This window comes from Notamacropus eugenii, chromosome 5, assembly GCF_028372415.1.
Source record: "Notamacropus eugenii isolate mMacEug1 chromosome 5, mMacEug1.pri_v2, whole genome shotgun sequence".
In the NCBI taxonomy this organism is placed as follows: Eukaryota; Metazoa; Chordata; class Mammalia; order Diprotodontia; family Macropodidae; genus Notamacropus; species Notamacropus eugenii.
This window is the reverse complement of record NC_092876.1, coordinates 18,478,655-18,500,562: the sequence shown is the minus strand read 5'-3', so window position 1 is coordinate 18,500,562 and position 21,908 is coordinate 18,478,655. Positions and strand designations below refer to the sequence as shown.

Genomic DNA, 21,908 nt, shown 5'->3' with positions numbered 1-21,908 from the left:
TTTGTGACATTTCTCTTTTCATTTTCATCCAGCCAGAAGACTAATATGGAGGCAAATGTGTCTTCTCCAAAGCCCAACTTTTCAGATGAATTCCAGGAAGTCATCTGGGAAAGGCCAGCAAGGTGTGTCCTCTGGGACCCCAAGGGTGGGGACATCTGCACCACATTAGAGAGTCAGAAGGGAGACTCGTTAAGTCAAACTCAGGAGGAATCTGCTTCCTGGGAGAGTAAAGGTTTCAGACAGTTAATAGTCAATGGAACCAAAGCCTCTAAGGAGGAGAACTGTCAACCGTACAAGGAATGTGGAAGGAGCTTAAATCTGAACTCAGACTTTGGTGCACCTCTTAACACAGACCCTGCTGGAGAGAGACCCCATCAGTGTGAAATATGTGCGAAAAGCTTTAGACAGATTTCAAAGCTGATCAAACATCAGGTAGTCCATGCTGGAGAGAAACCCCATGAATGCACCGAGTGTGGGAAGGCCTTTGGTCACCGCTCCAACCTTATTCGGCACCAGAGAATCCATACAGGAAACAGACCCTATGCATGTAGTGAATGTGGGAAACTCTTCTGTCACAGCTCATCCCTTATCCAGCACCAGATAACCCACACAGGAGAGAAACCTTACAAGTGTAAAGACTGTGGCAAAGCCTTTAGCCGGAGTGCTTATCTGACTGAACACCAGCGGATTCACATCGGAGAGAAGCCCTATGAATGTGGCGCTTGTGGGAAAGCCTTTCTCCGGAGCACGTACCTCACCCAGCATCAGAGAATTCACATCAGGGAGAAGCCCTACGAATGTGGTCAGTGTGGGAAAACTTTTAGCCATCGATCAGCCATCACACAGCACCAGGTCATTCACACAGGAGAAAAGCCTTATGAGTGCATGGAGTGTGGGAAAGCCTTCAGCCGGAGTGCGTACCTTAGTCAACATCAGAAAATTCACATCGGGGAGAAGCCCTATGAATGTGGCCAGTGTGGGAAAACCTTCAGCCACCGATCAGCCATCGCACAGCACCAGATCATTCACACCGGAGAGAAGCCTTATGAGTGTGGCATTTGTGGGGAAGCCTTCAGCCGGAGCGCCCACCTCACCCGCCACCAAAGGACTCACACCAGAGAAAGGCCATATGAGTGCAGTGAGTGTGGGAAGGCCTTCAGCCACAGCTCCACCCTTATTCAGCATCAGATAATCCACACTGGGGAGAAGCCATATGAGTGCAGTGTGTGTGGAGAAGCCTTCAGCCGGAGCGCCCACCTCACCCGCCACCAAAGGACTCACACCAGAGAGAAACCCTATGAATGCACAGAGTGTGGGAAGGCCTTCAGCCACAGCTCCACCCTCATTGAACACCAGTTCATTCACACTGGAGAGAAGCCCTATAAGTGTCCTGAATGTGGGAAGGCCTTCAGCCGGAGCACCTACCTTACTCAGCACCAGAGGATCCACACTGGAGAGAAGCCTTATGAATGTAGAGAGTGTGGGAAGGCCTTCCGTCTGCGCTCCACCCTTACCCAACATCAAATCATCCACACTGGAGAGAAACCCTATGAATGCAGTGAATGTGAGAAGGCCTTCAGTCAGTTCTCTACTCTTATTCGGCACCAGAGGACCCATTCTGGAGAGAAAGCCTAGTGATGTCATTGAGCCAGAAGAGCTGTGAGCTGAGCAGGAGCCATCCCAGTCTGCTGCCCCTGTGATGTCCTTGGTCAGATGAGTCAGCTGCCTTGTGCCTCAATCCCTTCATCTGTACAATGGGACTTAAACTAGATGAACACCAAGCTGGCCTCTGGGATCTCAGGTTAGTCCCCCTTCTTCTTGATATCTCACTTTCTTCAGAGGAGGGGATGGCCGAGTTCTTTTTTTGCTCCCTCGTTAATTCTGTGATATCTCTGCAATGCAGTGATATTGTCCATTCATTCATTTTCATTTGTCAAAGATCTGTAACAGGTCTGTAGTGCACTAGGCTGGGGACTTCAACCAGGAGAAACCCATGACTTAGTGAATAGAGAACTGGAGTTCTAATCAAGACCTGGATTCAAATCCCACCTCCAACATTTACTATTCAACTCAATTCGAAAAAACATTTGTTAAACACCTACTGTGTGCCAGGCACTGAGTTAGGCTGTTGTAGACACAAGGACCAAAATGAAACTAATCCTGCCCAGGAGAAGGGTTCTGATCCAGGATTCAGAAAATGCAAAGACAGACAAAGGATTGTGGAACCCCAGAACTGGAGCTTCAGCTTCCTCATCCACAGAAGGGGTATGATAATGCCTCGAACACCTAACTCCCAGGGGGCTCCTAAGGTTCAGAAGAGAGAAAATCTGTAAGAACTGGACACAGAGGGCTTATTGAATGTCACCGAATCAGTGCCAGGAATAATCCACAACTCTGTGAATTTCATCTCCATTTTACAGATGAGGAATTTGATGCTCACAGGGGTCAGGACTTGCTCCGCGTCACAAAACAAGAAAGTGTCAGATCCTGAATTTGCCCCACACTCCACAACCCTCAGGGAGAGGCAACCAAGTGTGGGAGGGCACAGAGCTGACCTGAGTCATTAAGTCCTGAGTTCAAATGCAGCCTCAGAAGCTTGTTAGCTGTATGACTGCGGGCAAGTCATTTACCTGTTGACTGCCTCAGTTTCCTCAACTGTAAAATGGACTTAAGTCTTAAGAAAAGCACCTGCCTCACAGGACCATTGTAAGGATCAAATGAGAAAATATTAGTAAAGCACTTAGCACAGTGCCTGGACAACAGTAGGTATTTAGTAAATGTTCCTTCTCTCCCTTCCTTCCTCCCTCTCTCCTTCTCTCTCTCCCTCCCTCCCTCTCTCCCTCCCTCTCTTCCTCCCTTCTTCTCTCCTCCCCTTCCTCCTTCCCTCCCTTCCTCCCACTCTCCCTTCCTTCTTTCCTTCCTTTTTCCCCCAGCTCCAGCAATTTTCCCACAACACCAAATCTCTGAGGTGACAACGTCAATCTGAGGAAGCTGCACCTTCTGTAGAGGTCATTAAGTCTCCAGACATCCCTCCCACTTTACATAGGGAAATTCGGGCCCTTGAGAAACTGCACCCAGCCCAGCCCGTGGCCACCTGGGTATTGGCCAGGCCAGCAGTAGAGCCCAGGCATCCTGGCCAGCTCACTGTTTTCCTGGAGGGAAGGGGAGTGTGTGGGAAATGGGCAGAGATGTTCAGGAGCAGGACCAGCTTCCTGGTTTGTGGCCCAAAGGTTTGTACTGTTGTTATGCTGGTGAATTAGGCTTCCCGAGCCAAAGCAGACCCTCTATAAAGAGAAATAGACTGTGGAGCTAGAAGGGCCCTAAGGAAAACCGGGTCAGAACCTTCATTTTACAGATGGGAAAGCTGAGACCCTGCAAGGGAAAGTCACTTGACCAGGGTTGCTCAGCTAGTCAGTACAAAGCGAGCCTTGACCTCACTCCGTAGCTGCTGAGGCTCGTGGGCCTCCCAGGCTTCCAACTAGTCCATGCTACCTTGTGTCATTGACCCAGGGGCAAAAAAGGGGAGATGTGTCTCAGTGCTGGGGGGCACTGGGAGCCCTCCACTTTAGGGTGGGACTAGAGGGACTATCCTTCTGCAAGAACAATGGCCAGGAGGATGAGGGCACTACTACCCAGCATCCAACGGCGGAAGCCCAGAAGGAAAAAAAAGTCCCCAAAGTTTGGTTGGGAGTAACCTGGTTACTAATAATTTAGATGAATTCTTTTTCAAATACTCCCTGTTTTCTCAGTAACATGAGGAGGGATGGCTTATGTATTGGGTGGTGGAGTTGGGATCCAAGAAGCTCTCCATAGGCTAGAACACTGAGCCAAAAAGAGGATGTTGGCTAGAGAAAAGTGTTGAATGAGGTTGTTTTAATTGACTCTATAGGCTCAGAGTGGGGCATGGGGAGGAAAAACAGGAAGGCAGATCATCTGACAAAGATCTGGTGGTCTTAGTGGACCACCAGCTCAATATAAATTTACAGTGTGTGGTATGATTACCAAGAGCACCAGTGTAAATCTGAAGCTACACTATGAGATGTGGTCTGGCCACTCTCAGGGAGGTGATAGTCCCACAGTCCTCTGTCCCAGCCAAGCACTCTTAGAATGTCTTGTTCACTGTTAGATGCCCCATTTTTAAGAAAGTCTTTGATGAGCAGTGGGCAAAGGGCCTCCCCATCCTTGCACTGAAGGAGCAGGCAAGGTTCAGCCTGAAGAAGACCTACAGCAGGAGGGCTGATTGCTACTTTCTACTATCTACAATGTTGTCGTGTGAGTAAGGATTAGATTTGCCTTCTTTGGCCCCCAAAAACAGAACCACTGCCTTCCAATGGAAAGGAGATGAGGAGGTCAAGTTTGACCTAATTTAACAAAGAACTTCCTGACAATTAGAATGGTCTAACAGTGAAAACAGTCACCCAAGTAGTGAGCTCCCTGTCACTGAATCTATTCAAGCAGAAGCTGGGACTCCATGTGTGGTGGCCGTGGTAGAGACAACCGCTGCTGCAGGGAGAACTATGTGGATTAGGTGGCCTCTGAGGATGGCAGGTCTGGAAGCTAGAGGGAGTTGGGATGTCCTCCTGGCTAGAGGACGTGAAAGGGAAGCCTTTATCATGAGCAGGTGTTCATGGGAGTTGCCCTCAGGGTTGCTGGACCTGAGTGAGAGATGCAGGGTAGGGCAGTGCAGAGACCGTGACCCTGGCCACAGAAAGGCTCAGTTCAATGCCTGCCTGGACACTTGTAAGCCCTGGGGGAGAGAAGCCCACAGGGCCTGGGAGGCAGAGAGGAGAGGAGCCCAGAGAGGAGGGAGCAGCACTCAATGAGCCACTGACCTACCTTCTCTTCTCCCCTTCCTTCCTGCTTTTCTTCCCCCTCAGGAAAGAGGTGCAGCCTTCATGTTATTGAAGGAAAGAAATCCTCATTTTGGGCAATGGCATTGGGCCTTCCTGAAAATGGAGCCACACCTGGTGGGTCCTAAGGATCCATAGCCCTCTGAGCTCCTCAGGGTCTGACAGATGAATAAACCAAGACTCATTCAGGGTCAATCACACAACACTGGAGCTGGACTCTGAGCCAATGGGCACAGGCATTCAAGCCTCTTCCATTCCAACCCCTACCCAATGAGGGGATCATCAGTGACCTGCCACAGCCTCTTGGTGCCCACTGGGATCTTGCCAAGTGATACGGCCGACCAGAAGACCTGCCCCTATCACAGGGTCACCGTGATGAAAGGATTCTGCAAAGCTCAACCCAAGTAAGCAGCGCACATGCATTATGTGTCTGTTGTGTGCCAAACACTGCCCTGGGTCTTTGGAAGAGGAGTCTTGCAGCCCACTCCATGACTTGCAGAATCCAAACATGAGGGGATGACTTGCTGTCCGAGCTCCACAGAGGCAGGCCCAGCATCACAGCACTAGCCTCTGCATCACATGAAGCCCTGGCTGCTGGTGTGCAGAGGGGTTCCAATCTGTGGCACTGAACCACTGACCCCTGAACATGTTAGAGAAAGGCCTCTCACTTTGGAAGCCTTCTTGGGCACCAAAGGTCCTGCCAAGACTGCCATCCTGCCTGTCTGTGATAGAAGCCCCTGACTGAGGCTCCTGAATATGAAGGGGGACCCTTAGTCCTCAAAGTTTACGCCAGCAGGTTCTTCCTACCAATGGTTTAAGTACAGACCCAGCAAATTCTAGCCTATGGTGACTCTAGCAGAAAGTAGCAGATCCTGGATTCAGACCCGGTTCCTCCAACTCCCAAAGCAGCCATCATCCACAGCACTGGGCCCCTCCTGTGACCTCTGTCACTTCTTGTACATCACTCATCCTTGGAAATATTCTGCAGCCTCCTGCCATACATCTCTTCACCCTTTGGGATACCTATGATTTGGCTTCTTCACAGACTCACAGACATTCAGCAGCGTCACCAGGAAAACAATGGAGTTTAAGAGGAGTCCGCGTCCCAGCCAAGCTCATGGGGAGCACACTACAATTTCCCAAGTGCGATCCAGCCCAGCCTTGTCCTTCTGTGCAGTTCTGGGCTCAGCTGATTGTCTATCTGCAGCCTCTGTACCATCTACAGGTACTGATGGACCAGCCCAATGGACCTCCCATTGAACCACCTAGCAAAGTCTGAACAATTGGCATTTTTATTCATTTGGGTTTTCCTGTGGAAATTATTAGGCCTGTCAAGGCCTGCCACTGTGGCAGTCACTGTAGGCTTCACTGAGGAAGCCCTATGATATTCTGGGGTTTAATTTAACAAGCCCTGTGTCATCCCAGTTAATTATATTATCTAGCAGCATTCAGTTAGCCCAGGGGTCTCCCCATGGTGGTGGTAAATAATTGAGCATACACCTCCTTATCTGATGCCTCATTGAGTGAAGCTCTCCATGTGGTTGCATTTATTAAGAAGCCTATGCATGGGAAACTCCTCAGCGGAAGAGAGCCTTCTGGGCCATGCTGCGTGATCTGGAAGCCAGGGTTGTTACATTATTAACAAATAGTGTGCCCAGCAGACTCCTGTTTCTAAGCATTCCACTTCCTTCTATGACTGAAGACACGGCCTGCTCTAGGGAGACCTTGGCATTTTCACCAGCCATACCCTGTGCTTGCATCCTCATAAAGAAGGCAAAAGTAGGCATGGGGGTCAGTAGTTCTGGTGCTCTGGAGATGGACTCTCTCTGGTGGCCTAGAAGTGGTGCTTGCTTCTCCGATGCTGGGCCAGCAGAGGATGCTTGGCCAGTCCTGCTCAAAAGACCCCCAGTCATCTCCTCTAAGTACCAGTCTAGCTAGGGACAGAGGGTCCATGAATGGTGCCCTCTTTGCCCATGGTAGTCCATGATGATTTTTTATATAACAGAAATAAACATTTGTTCCCCTCCAAAAACAAACAAACAAAAAACCTGAATGGTGAATTCATTTTTTTCCCAAGAAATTAATATTTTAGATTTTAGACTGGGAATTCTTAACATGAGGTCTATGGAGAGATTTCAGGGGGTCTGTAAACTTGTTCAGGAAAAATAATACAGCTTTATTTTGATATAGCTGCTTGCCTTTGCAATCCTAGGTATTTTATTTTATGCATTTCAAAACCAGTTTAGAGAAAGGGCTCCCAGGCTTCATGAGACCAACTTCCAAAGAGACTGGTGATCTGAAAAAGGTGAAAAGCAAGAGAATAAGTACTTGACCTGCCTCCAGGTCCTAGAGAGGGAGTCCACATGTCACGTTGTGCAAATGAGAAAAGGCAGGCCTGAGGAGAAGGGACTCATCCAGGGTCACACAACTAGGAAAGGGCAAAGCCAGCCCTCTCCCCAAGGCCAGGACATTCCCCTACCTGCACTTTGCTGCTTCCAGTTACACTGACATTTAGCTGTCACTTAATGGTTTAGAAAAGGTTTCCCCGACTGCCACCCGATGGGCAGGTCATGGTTAAGTGCCCATTTCTGGACTTGAGACACGACTCAGATCACACTGAATGTGATCCTCACCAGGAAATAGCAAAGCCAGTGGTCCCCTGGGTCTCTGTCCATGGTCCTGATTCGGGATCCTTCACAGATTAGGACTCCCCACCCCACCCCCACCAAGAGTCTGGGCATCTCTGTCAACCCTGCAGCTCCTGACCACAGGGACATGGAGGGTTTTATATTCTGAAGCAAAGAAAGAAGCCGGCCCCTGTTATAGCTATGCCTGTAGCAAAGAAACTAGATGTGTTGGGATAAGCCAATCAGTCAACAAGCATTTATTAACCCTACTATGTGCCAGGCACTTAGTTAGCCCTGGAGATAGAAGGCCAAAACAGCCCCTGCCCTCAGGGTACTCCTATTCAAATATGGGAGACTGCATGTAAAAAACTATACAACCAAGATACATACAGAGTAGGGGATGGCAATCTGAGGGGATGGCAATAGCAGCTGGGAGACTGGGAAGGCTTCCTGAAGAAGGTGGGATTTGAGCAGGGTCATAAGGATTGATTTGGGGACATTCCAGGTAAGTCCTCTGAATTTATCACTCAGTCTACACACTCATCCCCATCCTTGGAGAAAAGGTATAGCCTCCCTAGACTGCATTAGGTATGCAAACCCCTCCCCACTTTACAAATGAGGAAAATGAGGCTTATGGAAAGGAAGGGACTTGCCTAAGGTCACATATCTAGGAAGAAGAGACACAATTCAAACCCACAGCTCTTATGTCTCCAGTTCCCTATGCTGCATTCCCATACAGTTAGATATCTGTGAATCTGTTTTTCTCAGAACTAATTCTTACATCAATTCAGGCTTGACATCAGAAAAAATTGCTCCCAATGAGAGCTACTCAAAGAGGAAGGGGTTGCCTCAGGCACTGTTGGGCTCTCCTTTCTTTGTGATCTTCAAACAGACTGGACCAGCGCTCATCAGCAGGAAGGTTGATCTGCATTCAGAGTCCATGAGTTCTTCATCTGGATATAGAGAGCATTTTCTTTATGAGTCCTGTATACTTGTCTTCGGTTATTGTGTTGCTGAGAAAAGCTAAATCATTCATAGTTGATATTCAGTATTTCGTTACATTCAGATACCACAATTTGTTCAGCCATTCCCTGATTGATGAGCGTTCCTCAAATTCCAATATTTTGCCAAGAATTGTCCTCCCCTATGTAGGCAGGGCAGGAATAGGAAATAAGACTGGAAAGTGGGGGAACGGCTAGACTGCAGAACTCTTGAGTGCCAAGCAAAGGACTGGAATTTTTCTTGGTAGTGGTAGCGAATGACCAAAGATTCCTGAAGGGCAGGGAGAGACAGGATCCAAAATGGATGTGGTTGAGACCAGTGGAGCGGTCTGAGCTTAATGGACCAAACCGAAGTTGGGCTGATCTGTTAGGAAGCAATTTAGGAAGTCAGAGTCTGAAGAGACTGTGGGATGGCACCTTGAATGTCCGGGGTAGGGTGGAGTCTACAAACCTCTGGGTGGCCTGGAGCTTCCCTCCTTTGCTCCTGCCTCTGGGGTGAGGTCAGCCTTTCCATTGGGCCCTTCCCCTTCATTTCACACCCCATCTGCTCTCTGGGGCCAGCAGAGGAAGCCCAATCCATCTTCAACATGGCAGACTCAGTTACTTGGGACAGCCGCCATGTCTCTTCTAAGTCTCTTCTAGACCAAACACCCCTCGTTCCCTCAGCCTCTAGTCTCCAGCTTACCTTGAGACCCTTCTCTAGACATCTACCAGCTTACCCATGTCCTTCCTTTACTGTGGCTCCCAGATCTGAACACAATGCTCAGATGGGAACCCAGAATGGAGGGAAAATGAGCCCTCCCCTCCTGGATGTGACTGTGCTCTTTGGGCAGCTGAAGGCTCCATTAGCTTTTCTGGCTTCACATCACACTGTTGACTTGCCCTGGGTTTGTTGTCCGCATAAACCCCAGATCCCTGACATTCCTTTTCACATTTTCCCCTTTCTGTATCTGTACACTTGATTGTTTGAACTAAGTGTAGACCTTTACATTTATCCCCATTAGGAATGGAGTTACAGGATCCGGATTCAAATCTCTATTGAACTAATGATCTTTGGGATCCCCTCCAACTCTCATCCCAGACAGTTCAGATCTTTTTAGATCCTGAGGGCTCCAGTTCCCTCATTACAAGAGAGCTGCCTTGGAAGGTAATGAGTTCCCTGCCCGCATGGGTCTTTGTGTTGAGAATAGAAAACTGCTCATGAGGGTTATATAGATGCTTAGAACTGATTCTGACACAGAGCAAGCATTCAATAGGTGCTTGCTCAGTTGATTCCTGTTTCAGATTCCTAGATAACTTATGAGACCTCCTACAACTCTGTGATCCCAGAATTAAAACACTTACACTTTCTTGCCTCAGCCCAAAAGGCAATGAATCCCCCTTTCTTGAGGGCTCCAAGGTAAAAGCTGGGGAAGCCCTCCCTGACAATTCTGGAGGTGAATCCTGCTCTTGTAGAAGCTGGGACACATGACACTGTAGAGGCTTAAGCCCTGGCCTTCTGATCCCAGGGGCCATGCTCTCTCTAACCCCTCTCCAGCTTCTCCTTAACCTGCCCCTGCTTTGGACTGGATAGTTCTTTCTGTGGTACCATCCCTCACCAGTCTCCCAGCTCCATAACCTTGCCTCCAATTCAGTCAGTTTTGGATATGAGGTTTACGGGGCTCTATCAATTTCATCTCCATTTCTCTTGCCTCCTTCTTTCCATCCCCCCATCACCATGTGTCCTAGCCCAGGGCCGAGCCGGCCATTTGAGTACCTCAGGTTCAGAAGTGGAATGAAATGAGGTACCCACAGTCTACCTAACGGTTAACAAAAGGTTCACTTAGCCATCACTTGAAGAAGACCTTCAAAAAAGGGAAGGGAGGCCCATGGAGGATGTAATTCATCCAGTCAAGTGAAGCTTTTCCGTGCAGTTAGGTCATGCTGCTGGTCTGCTGTGTGAAACCTGAGGGATGAAGAGCCCCAGGTTCTACTATCCCGGCTGTTTTCGTCAGTCAAGCAGAGAGCTACATCAGTGACCTGGGCCCTAGTCTCCTGAGTCAGTTGAATCCCATAGATAGTTTCACTACTTTTTAAGGACAATACCCTTAAGGAAAGTTAGCCTAACCTGTTTAGGATGGGCCTTAAAAAGCTGCTTCTGCCACTGCATGGTCCACATGGCCGCCTGCTTAGATTATTAGCCTTGTCTCTCCCACCTCACCCTCCTCCCTCCATCCCCTCTCCACCCTATTGCCGGACTCATCCAAAGATCTAGTCCAAGTGCTTCCACAATATGCTACCCTTCCTTTCTACCCAGGGTCTGATGACATCACTTTTTCCCACATGCCCTGCACTCCTACAAGATCGGATAACTACCTCTGCTCCCCAACAAACACTCCAAGTTCTCAGTGATCCTGTGAAGGGCATGCTCTGGGAGAGGATCCCAGTCTTGTTCAGTTCAGCAAGCTGATGATAACGAAAACGAAGCTGATATGGACCAAGCATTGCATAGCCTGGTGATGCAAAGACAAAAATGAACCCTTCCATCCACCAAGAATTTATGTTCTACTGGGGCAGCAACATGCACACATACACAGGTATATTACATAGAGAAACAAACAAGATAGAAGGTCACTTGAGAGGGAACCTTGCTAGCTACTCTTGGGCTCAGGAGAAACTTGGTGGAGAGGTCAGTGCTTGAACCATGTGGTCTTGAAGGAAACTAGAGATTCTAATTAGCAAAAATGAGGAGAAAGGGCATTCTAGGGATGAGGCACAGTCAGTGCAAAAACATGGAAGTGGGAAATGGAATGTCGAATACATGGTCAGAAGGCCAGTCTGATTCTACCATCAGCAGAGGTGTGCAGAAGCCAGGTCTAACCAGCTCCAGAGGGCTGATTGTTACCTCAGAAATCAGGGCTAGATCTACTGTTTTGTTGCTTGCCTAAGCTTAAGAAAGTGATGGAGAAAATATTAATGGTAAATTAAATTTGGTATGTTTTGTTTTTCCAGAGAATTGGTTGTTCATCCTTTACTGACATTCCCCTAAATAGGACACACAAGGGGAGTCAGATATAATAAGACATGGACAGATAGGAAGGGACCAGGGTTTGAGGGCTTTCAATGCCAAACAGAGAGTCTGCATTTGATCCTGGGACAACAGGGAGCCACAGGAGTTTACTGAGTAGGGGAGTGACATAGTCAGGCTGGAGCTTCAGGAAAATTCTACATGCATTTTGTACATAAATGTATGTGTATCTTGTTTCACTCAAGAGAAAGATACCATTGCCAAGGCCTAGCACAGTGTCTGGAGCATGGTCTGCTTGGATGTTACTGATGGATTTGTTTGCGACTATGGATCTCTCTGAATCAGAGAATTTCAATCAATTTCCAAGTTGGAAGAGACTTCAGCAGCCACCCAGTCCTGTCTGTTCCCCCAAAGGCTCTCTTCTACCACACAGTCCGACAAGGCCTGTGAGGGGGAGGCCCCACTTCCTGGTCAACCCAGTATACCCTCCTTGGGGTGGTGTTGACTGGCATCTGCTACTCTTCTGCTCTCTTGGGGATGCCTTTGTGGATGTGAGGATTTAGGCCTGTGACCTATAATTAGTAACTTGGCTTTGGAGCTAGATGGAACCTTCAAGTCACCCTGTAACTCCTTCCTCATCCAAGTGTGTCCTCCTTGGTTGTGTACTATGGAGTGTCCAGGAGATGTGGGGATAGAGGGAGAGAGAGAGAGAGAGAAAGAGAGAGAGAGAGAGAGAGAGAGAGAGAGAGAGAGGCCAGAAGATTGGTAAGGATGACCAAGTCCAAAGTGGCCCTCTCCACAGCTGCCCGGAGGCCCAAAGATGACTGAACCCCAGCTGGGCTTCCCACAGCTATGATCATTAGAGGAAGCTGCTTTAATTGGTCTTGTGGGAACCATCCTCAGGCCACAGGAGGCTGCTCCTCACAGTCCCAGGCCCCAGGGCCCAGCTGACAAAACAGACCTCCACTGGGGAGATGAACCCTGAGATGCTCCAAACTCTGGTCTGGAGGGACAGCAGGAGGCAGAGGAAACTTGAATGAAGGAAACTTTTAATTCACTTGAATCCAAGAAGTTTTGTGAAGTGCCCACCATGGAGCAGGCTGGTCTAGGGATCGGGGGATACAGGGATGGGGACAAAACATTCCTTGCCTTCACTGGGCTGGGGAAAAGCAGAATGAACATGCAGAAATAATTCTTTTTAAAAATACAGAATGTGCAAAGCAATTTGGGGAGGTGGAATGTTGCTAACAAACAGTTGTTGTCATTTAGTTGTGTTTGACTCTCCATGATCCCGTTTGGGGTTTTCTTGGTAAGAATACTGGACTGATTTGCCATTCCCTTCTCCAGCTCATTTCATAGATGGGGAAACTGAGGCAAAGAGGGTTGAGTGACTTGCCCAGGCTCACACAGCTGGGAAGGTTGGAGGAGAGATTTGAACTCAGAAGAAGAGTTTTCCTGACTCCAGGCCTTGGTTCTCTGTTCAGTCTTCTGGGCAAATAATACAAGGATCCAGGAGATGTTTTGTTTTGAGGGAGTTGGCTTACTTGGCCGGCCTCTCCTTGGAAGTGGGGGATCAGTCTGAGAGTAGCCTTGCTGCCCTATGGAGGCCCAGAGGATGTCCCCCACCTACCCCAGTGACTGACCTATGTGCAGAGACCTGGGGATGCCAGCCCTCACAGGAGCAGTCCTATCATTGCCCTTCACTCTCTCTCTACATCCCGGTCATTGTGGGCTGCTCACAGCAGGCTCCTTGCCTTCATACAAGCAGGCCTCCCAGCTTGGGGGGAACTTCCTCCTCCTCCAAGCCTTCATTGAACCCACCTAACCTGATGGAGCTTCTGTTCTTTCCTCCCTGAGGGAGTCCCAGCTCAGACTCTGAGCTAGTGGCTTCATCTGTAAGATGGGTTTAGTTGTATCTAGTATCTAGTAGCATCACAAGGTAGTTGTGAGGATCAAAGGAGAGAACAGATGTAACTTTGCAAACCTTAGCTATTGTTCAGTAACTTCAGTCCTGTTTGACTCTTCATGACCTCACTGGGGAGTTTTCTTGGCAGAGGAGGGGTTTGTCATTTCCTTTGACAGATGAGGAAACTGAGGCAAACAGGGTGAAGTGACTTGTCCAGGGTCACACAGCTGGGAAGTGATTGAGGATGGATTTGAACTTGGGTCTTCCTGACTCCAGGCCAGGCATTCTACCCACTCTGCCACTTTGGTGCCCACCATGTTTGACAGAGCAGTATGTTCTGAAACGTCTATGGGCCAGTGTCGGTTCTGGGTGACCATGGGCCACGGCTCTGTCTGAAGGGATGGTCTGGTTTCTTCAGTCTGGTTTATTCGTGGAATTCTCTGGGCCAACTTGAGGCCTCTACTTGTTGTCTGTTCGGTTATGATAGGGAGTCAGCTTTTCCCTCCCCATCATATTTAACTTTGTACACATTTGTATTTTGTATGAAGATATATGGAATGTATATTTTACATAAATATTCTGTACACACACATACTTGTCTCCTTTATTAGAATGTGCCTTGTGATAGGCCTTTTGTACTTGCATCCTCAAAACGTCAGATGATCTCTGGCACATAGTAAGCTCCTATAAATAGTGGCAGATTCATTTGAGCCACAGGGTATTTCATAGGTGCTAAATGTTTGCAGGGCTGCTCGGTGGCACAATAGAGAGGTCTGGAGTCAGAAGAACCGAGTTCAAATCTGACCTCAGGCGCTTACTTGCTGTGTGAGCCTGGGCAAGTCACTTCACCCTGTTTGCCTCCATTCCTCATCTGGAGAAGAGAGTGACAAACCACTCTAGTATCTTCACCAAGAAAAGTCCAAATGGGATCAGAAGAGTCAGGCATGACTGAATAACGTTTGCAGCCTGCAGAAACTCGCATTCATTGTTAACTCCCAGCTCCTTCAGGGGAACCCTTCTGTGATTTCTGGCAGCGATATCCAGGTTCTGAACTACCACTACAAACTCTTCTGTCCCCATGAACAAGTTCACATGACACAGACATGCGTTCCTCACTCCTTTGTCTGTTGGGGTAGGTGTGTAAGGAGTGTGCCCATGGGGGAACTTTGGAATGTCAGCTATTTCATGACTCCATAAATGGGGGAACTCCTTTTGGTGATATCTGATAAATCCAGGGACACATAGATTGTGTGATATTCCAATAGGATCTTATAGGGTTAACCACGTCCCCTCAGAACACCTACCAATCCTCTTCCCCCTATCTAGTCAGAGTGTTCATCTTTCTAGGGCTGCCTTCAAGCAATGGGCCCCATGTTTCATAATATTAAACAGGTTTTTGTGAAGATATTCTCCAAATCTCTTATTGTCAAGTACCAGTTAGGATGGGCATTGCACAGACATTAATTCCTTTAAATATGTTGTTTTCCCATTGAGTTTTGTTCCAAATGGATCGCGGCCTTCTCTGGGATAGCCTCCTGTCTGGAGGAGACTGAGGTACCTACTCATATGCATTACCCTGACCTTTGGTTCCATGTGATCTCCAGATTCAAGCTCTAAGCCTTCACCTTCTATCTTTCTTTGGTATATACTAAGAATGTTATCCCATCAAGTACAAATGGCATGTCTATGCTGTTGTTTGATCTTTCAGTCATGTCCAACTCTGTGAGCCCATGGACCAGAACACACCAAGCCCTGCTACCCTCCACTGCCACTCAAAGTCTATCCAAGGTCATATTTGTGGTTTCCATGACACCATCCATTCATCTCATCTATTCCATCCCCTTCTCCTTTTGCTTTCAATCTTTCCCCACATCAGGGTCTTTTCCAGAGAGTTCCATCTTCTCATTATGTTGGCCACTTCAACTTTAGTATTTGACCTTACAATGAATAGTCTGAATTAATTTCTTTAAGTATTGAGACATGTCTGTATAACTGGAGAGAGTTACCATGAGAAGAAGACACCACTTAAGTATGTTTCACAATGAAGCTCCCTAACCTGAGGCCATCCACACCCACGTGATTCATGAGACATTTTGTTCTGGTTCACTCTTCAGGCTGAAAGCCAAATCTTCTGTTTAAAAAAGATGCTAATGAATTCAATGCCAGGCAGAACCATCAGGGGCTTACACTGTCTCCATAGAAAATGTCACATTTTATATCAATTTCTCTTGACATTATTGTGTTGGTGGTATGTTTTAAAGAGAGAACAGTTTTCCATATGGAAATCAAATACTCTTGTACTCTCACTATGGGTTACACATACACATACATACATACATATATATGGGTCATATGTATATATATATGCATATATATATATGTTGTCACTATATATGGTATGTGTGTGTGTGTGTGTGTGTGTGTGTGTGTGTATAAAATACTGGCACCTGGGGGGTGTAGTGGTTAGAGCACCAGGCCTAGAGTCAGGAAGACTCTTCCTGAGTTCAAATCTGGCCTCAGATACTTACTAGCTGTGTGATCCTGGGCAAGTCACTTAACTCGGTTTGCCTTGGTGTCCCCATCTGTTAAAAACTGGAGAAGAAAATGGCAAACCACTCCAGTGGGTCATGGAGAGTCAGACACACCTAAAACAACTTAACAATGGAAGAAGTAAATACTGAGTGTGGTAGTAATATTCCAGAACTCTTTACTTTCTCTGCATTCTATTATACTGATTATATAGGCGTGATATATAATATATATGTACACATTATGTGTGTCATTTCTGGATGTACCATTTTTATTTTTGTAAACCCTGTGCCTTGGACAAAGTAGGCCTTTAACAACTGTTTGTGGAGTTGAATTGCAGGGTGTGTGATCTCAGATTCTGACCTTGAGAAGCAGTCCCAGGAGGAGCCTAATGGGGCCTGGAGCTGCTGCTCCTACCATAATCCCACCTGCTTCTCTGGACCTGACCCTCCCCTTCCACTCCCAGAGAGCACAAAAAAGTTGTACTTTTAGACAGTATTTGTTGAGAGAGAGATGATGGTTTGCAGCTGCTACTCAGGTTGGCCTAATTAATGACCAAGAATCATTGATGGGAATTACTGGCCCATGGGAGGAAAGTTTGCTTCTTCTCCTGAGAAGTCCCCAAGTCCCTCACCAAGCAGTGTTTTTTCTCCAGTTAGAGACACAATAACAGCAGCTCTGGGAAGACTGAGAGTTCATGGAATTTGTTACCTGTTACTCTGGTTCATTCCCCTGAGCAATAGATGTGCAAGTTGTTTTATCAGTTTTACTTATAGAATTACAGAACCTACTGACAGAGCACATAAGGGCTGGAAGAAACCTGGGACAGTGAGCGTAACATATCAGGACCAAAGGGCCCTAGGATATAGGGCATGGGACACCGGGACTGGAGAAGACTCTAAGGACACAGAGCACAGGGCATCAGGGCTGGAGGGAACTTAGGACAATAGGACGCAGGTCATCAGGGATGGAGGGGACCCTTAGAACACAGTGCACAGGACATCAGGGCTGGAGGGAACTTAGGACAATAGGGTGCAGGTCATCAGAGATGGAGGGGACCCTTAGAACACAGAGCACAGAGCATCAGGGCTGGAAGGAACTTAGGACATAGGGCACAGGACATCGGGGGTGGATGGCTTAGTTCAGTTCAGTTCAACAAACATCTATTAAAGGCCTATCAGGTACCAGACACTATGTTTGCTGCTGTGGGTATAAAGACAAAAACAAACCAGTTGGTGCCTTCAAGGAGTTACACTCTGTGTGGGGATATGAGTGAGTGAGAGAGAGAGAGAGAGAGAGAGAGAGATAAACAAAGCAATTTGGGGAGCAGTGAGTCTTTGGTAGGAGTTGGAACCTGAACTGTGCTTCCAAGAAAAATAGGAAACAAGCATTTATTAAGCACCGGCTATGTGCCAAGTAGTTTACAAACAGAATTGTTATTCCCATTTTGCAGATGTGGAAACTGAGGCAGATGGAAATTAAATGATTTGCTCATGGTCACATAGCTAATAAATAAGTGTCTGAGGCTGGATTTGAACTTAAGTCTTATTGACTCCAGGTCCAGCATTCTATCCATTATGTCACCTAACTGCCCCCTAGAGATTCTGCAAAGCAGAGAACAGGAGGCAGAACAGTCCAGGTATGTAGAGCACGGGGAAGAATGTGATAGAAGTCTGGAAAGGTAAATAGGCATATTGTGGAGAGACTTAATGCAAGACAGAGGGTTTGCATTTTATCTTATGGATAATAGTCACAAAAGGTAAGTGACATGGTCAAAAATGGGTTTTAGGAACCTCTGTTTCTCATCTGTATGGACAAAAGGTTGGAAGCAGGAATCGCAGTTAGGAGAGTGTTATAGCAGTCCAGGGGACAGATCATGAGGGACAAATAAAGGTCAAGGCCATGCAAGTGAAGAGAAAGGAATGGTATCAGAGATGTCATGGCGATGGACTCAAGACTGCTGCTTATGGAGGGTGTGGGGAAGATGGTAGAGGAAAGAGTCCAGGATGACTCCAAGTTCACCCATGGGAACAACTGGACTGGTCAAGAATCTAATAATTAGGTCTCATTAGAACACAAAGCAATTTCGCAATACTGCTATTCAATCAATTTGCATTTCACCACTGTTGGGCACTATCCATTCAAACTTGATCTCCCTTCTAGTGGCTCTTCTTTCCAATGGAGAAGCTTCTCTTGCAGTTGCTGCAACAACTATTAACTACTGACATTTCAAACTCACAAGGTTACCTACTGAAGGGATGGAAACACACCAAAGACAGGAGCTACCAAGGACCCAGGAGCAAGGTGGCCTAGTTTCAGCCCCCAGTCCTAGCTGCCATGTGGGTAGGATTGTCATGATACCAGGGAAGGGAAGGAGGCTGTTCTCCAGCTCTCAATGGAATTACATCTTGCTCTCTGGAGAGTCACAGTCAGGAGGTCATAGTGGGAACCTGCTGTCATGGGCCAGGGAGGACCACGGAACCACTCAGGGTTTTCTAAGTCTTCCCAAAATGCCAAGTCGCTTCAGCACTAGGCCACCACATGACTAGAAGCAGTCAGCAGGAAGGCTGTCATCTGAAAAGACCCAAATAATGAGTCACTATGTCCTTAGAGTCCCCTAAAGTTCAAGGGGAGATCTCAACATTTAATCTCTATAATGACCCCTCTAGGATAATTCAACCTCCCCACCCTCCTTCCCTACCAAATATTTGCTGTCCTGAGCACATCTGCTGGGGTTCATTTTTTCCCATTTCTCCATATTCCCAACCCAGGAAGGCTCTCTGGGGTCCAGAGGAGGTTCAATCATAAGGCTTTCATGTGCCATTTTCAGTACCTGGCACTGGTTTCAAAATAGCTCCTATGGCAAAAATGTCCCATTTACAGACTGGAGAGAGCCTAAGCCTTCCCCAGCTGTGGGCTGGAGGTCCCAGATCCACCCAGAACGAGTCAGAAAAAGGCAGCAAACAGCAAGGCTGTCGTGAAGCTTGTCCAAGGTTATGATCTACTTAAAACTTACTGTCCCAATCCAAGCAAATAGGGAAAAGGTAAAATAATAAAAATAATAACAGAAATAAAATGGGAGGAGGGAGGATCCAGGCCAATGAAAGGGAAGAAACACAGAAAAGGAAAAAGGGAAAACTGGGATTCCCCTCTCAGAGAAAGAAACTCTAATCCCAACTAAGTTCTTAGGACACTATGGGTCTCTCTCTCTGCAGGAATCAGGTACCTGGGCTCAGCAGAAAGTTACCCCCTTAGTGGGGGGATAGGATAGACAGGAAGACACAGATAGTAGTGATAACTGTGAATGGGAATGGGATGAATTCTCCCATAAAACAGAAGTGGATAACAGAATGGATTAAAAATCATAGTCCTACAATAAGCTGTTTACAAGAAACACATTTGAAGCAGAGGGATACACACAGGGTAAAGGTAACAGACTGGAGTAGAATATATTATACTTCAGATGAAGTGAAAAAGCAGGGACAGCAATCCTAATCTCAGACAAAGCAAAAGCAAAAATAGATCTAATTAAAAGAGATAAGGAAAGAAACTATATCCTGCCATGAAGCAACATCATTACCAAACACATATGCACCAAGTGGTATAGCATCAGAAGTTACAAGAAGAAATAGACAGCAAAACCATACTAGTGGGGGACCTTAACCTCCCCCTCTCTGAACTTGATAAATCTAGCCACAAAATAAACAACAAAGGAGTTAAGGAGGTGAATAGAATTTTAGAAAAGTAGATATGGTAGACTTCTGGAGAAAACTGAATGGGGATAGAAAGGAATATACCTTTATTTCAGTGGTACATGGTACATACACAAAAACTGACCATGTACTAGGACATAAAAACCTCACAATCCAGTGCAGAAAGGCAGAAATAGTCAACACATCCTTTTTCAGATCATGATGCAATAAAAACTATATGTAACAAGGGCCATAAAAAGATAGACTAAAAATCAATTGGAAATTAAATATTCTAATCCTAAACAATGAGAGGGTCAAAAAACAAATCATAGATACAATCGTTAACTTCATCACAGAGAATGACAATGATGAGACAATGTACCAAAACTTATGGGATGCAGCAAAAGCAGTTCTTAGGAGAAGTTTTATATCTCTGAATGCTTACATGAATAAAATAGAGAAAGAGAAGATCAATTAATTGGGCATGCAACTAAAAAAGCTAGAAAATTAACCAATTAAAAACCCCCAATTAATACCAAAGTAGAAATACTAAAAACCAAAGAAGAGATTAATCAAATTTAAATTAAGGAAACTATTGAGATAATAAATAAATCTAAGAGCTGGTTTTATGAAAAAGCCAATAAAATAGATAAACTTGTGGTTCATTTGATTTCAAAAAAGAAAGAAGAAAATGAAATTATCAGTATCAAAAATGAAAAAGGTGGATTCATCTCCAATGAAGAGGACATTAAAATAATAATTAGGAACTATTTTGCCCAACTGTATGCCCATAAATTTAACAATCTTAGTGAAATGGATGAATGTTTACAAAAATATAAATTGCCCAGATTCACAAAAGAGGAAGTAAAATGGTTAAATAACAGTATCTCAGAAAACAAAATTGAACATGCCATCAATGAACTCCCCAGGAAAAAATCACAAGGGTCAGATGGATTTACAAGCAAATTCTATCATTTAAAGAACATTTAATTTAAACATTTAAAGAACAATTAATTCCATATATAGACTATTTGGGAAAATAGGCAAAGAAGAAGTCATGTCAAATTCTTTTTATAATACAGATATGGTACTGATACCTAAACCAGGAGGAGTCAAAACAGAGAAAGAAAATTATAGACCAATATCCTTAATGAATATGGATGCAAAAATTTTAAATAAAATATTAGCAAAAAGATTATAGTCACTTACCATGAAAATAATACACTATGAGCAGGTTGGATTTATTCCAGGAATGCAGGGCTGGTTCAATATTGGTAAAACTATCAGCATAATTGATCATATCAATAACAAAATTAACAGAAACCATATGATTATCTCAACAGATGCAGAAAACGCTTTTGACAAAATACAACACCCATTCCTATTAAAAAACACTAGAGAGCATACAAATAAATGGAATTTTCCTTAAAATGATAAGTAGCATCTACCTAAATCCATCAGCAAGTATTATATGTAGTGATGATAAGCTAGAAGCCTTTCCAATAAGATCAGGTGTGAAACAAGGATATCCATTATTACCACTGTTATTCAATATGATACTAGAAACATTAGCTTTAGCAATGAGAAGAAGAAGAGAAGAAAAAGAAACTGAAGGAATTAGAATAGGCAAAGAAAAAACTAAGCTATCATTCTTTGCAGATGATATGATGATATACTTAAAGAGTCCTAGAGATTCAAGTAAAAAACAACTTGAAATAATAAATAACTTTAGCAAAGTTGGAGGATATAAAATAAACCCACATAAATCACTGACATTTCTATATATTTCTATATATTCTATATATAAATTCCATTTAAAGTTACTGCAGATATCATAAAATATTTGGGAGTCTCCCTGCCAAAACAAACCCTGGAACTATATGAACACAATTACAAAACACTTTTTGCACAAATAAAGTCAGATCTAAATAATTGGAAAAAACATTAGTTGCTTATATGGGTAGGCTGAGCTAATATAATAAAAATGACAATTAAACCTAAATTAGTTAACTTATTCAGTGTCGTACCAATCAAACTACCAAAAATTATTTTTCAGAACTAGAAAAAATAATATCAAAATTCATCTGGAAGAACAAAAGGTCCAGAATATCAAGGGAATTAATGAAAATAAATGCTAGGGAAGGTGGCCTAGCCATAACAGATCTTAAATTGTATTACAAAGCAGCAATCATTAAAACCACTTTGTCCTGGTTAAGAAACAGAGAGGTCAATCAGTGGAATAGGAAAGGTACACAAGACACAGTATTCAATGACTATAGTAGTCTACTGTTTGATA

At 45.4% G+C, this 21,908-nt stretch overlaps 1 protein-coding gene across 1 annotated transcript in view; it reads left to right on the top strand.

The window, feature by feature from the left end:
* LOC140508321 (uncharacterized) overlaps nt 1-7,031 on the top strand; it is a 49,368-nt gene extending 42,337 nt beyond the window's left edge. The window contains 2 exon segments of the mRNA XM_072616140.1: nt 365-1,801; nt 4,878-7,031. Of these exon segments, the coding sequence (XP_072472241.1) occupies nt 365-1,635 (1,271 nt within the window). The 3' untranslated portion in view covers nt 1,636-1,801; nt 4,878-7,031.
* Nucleotides 7,032-21,908: the final 14,877 nt, after the last annotated feature.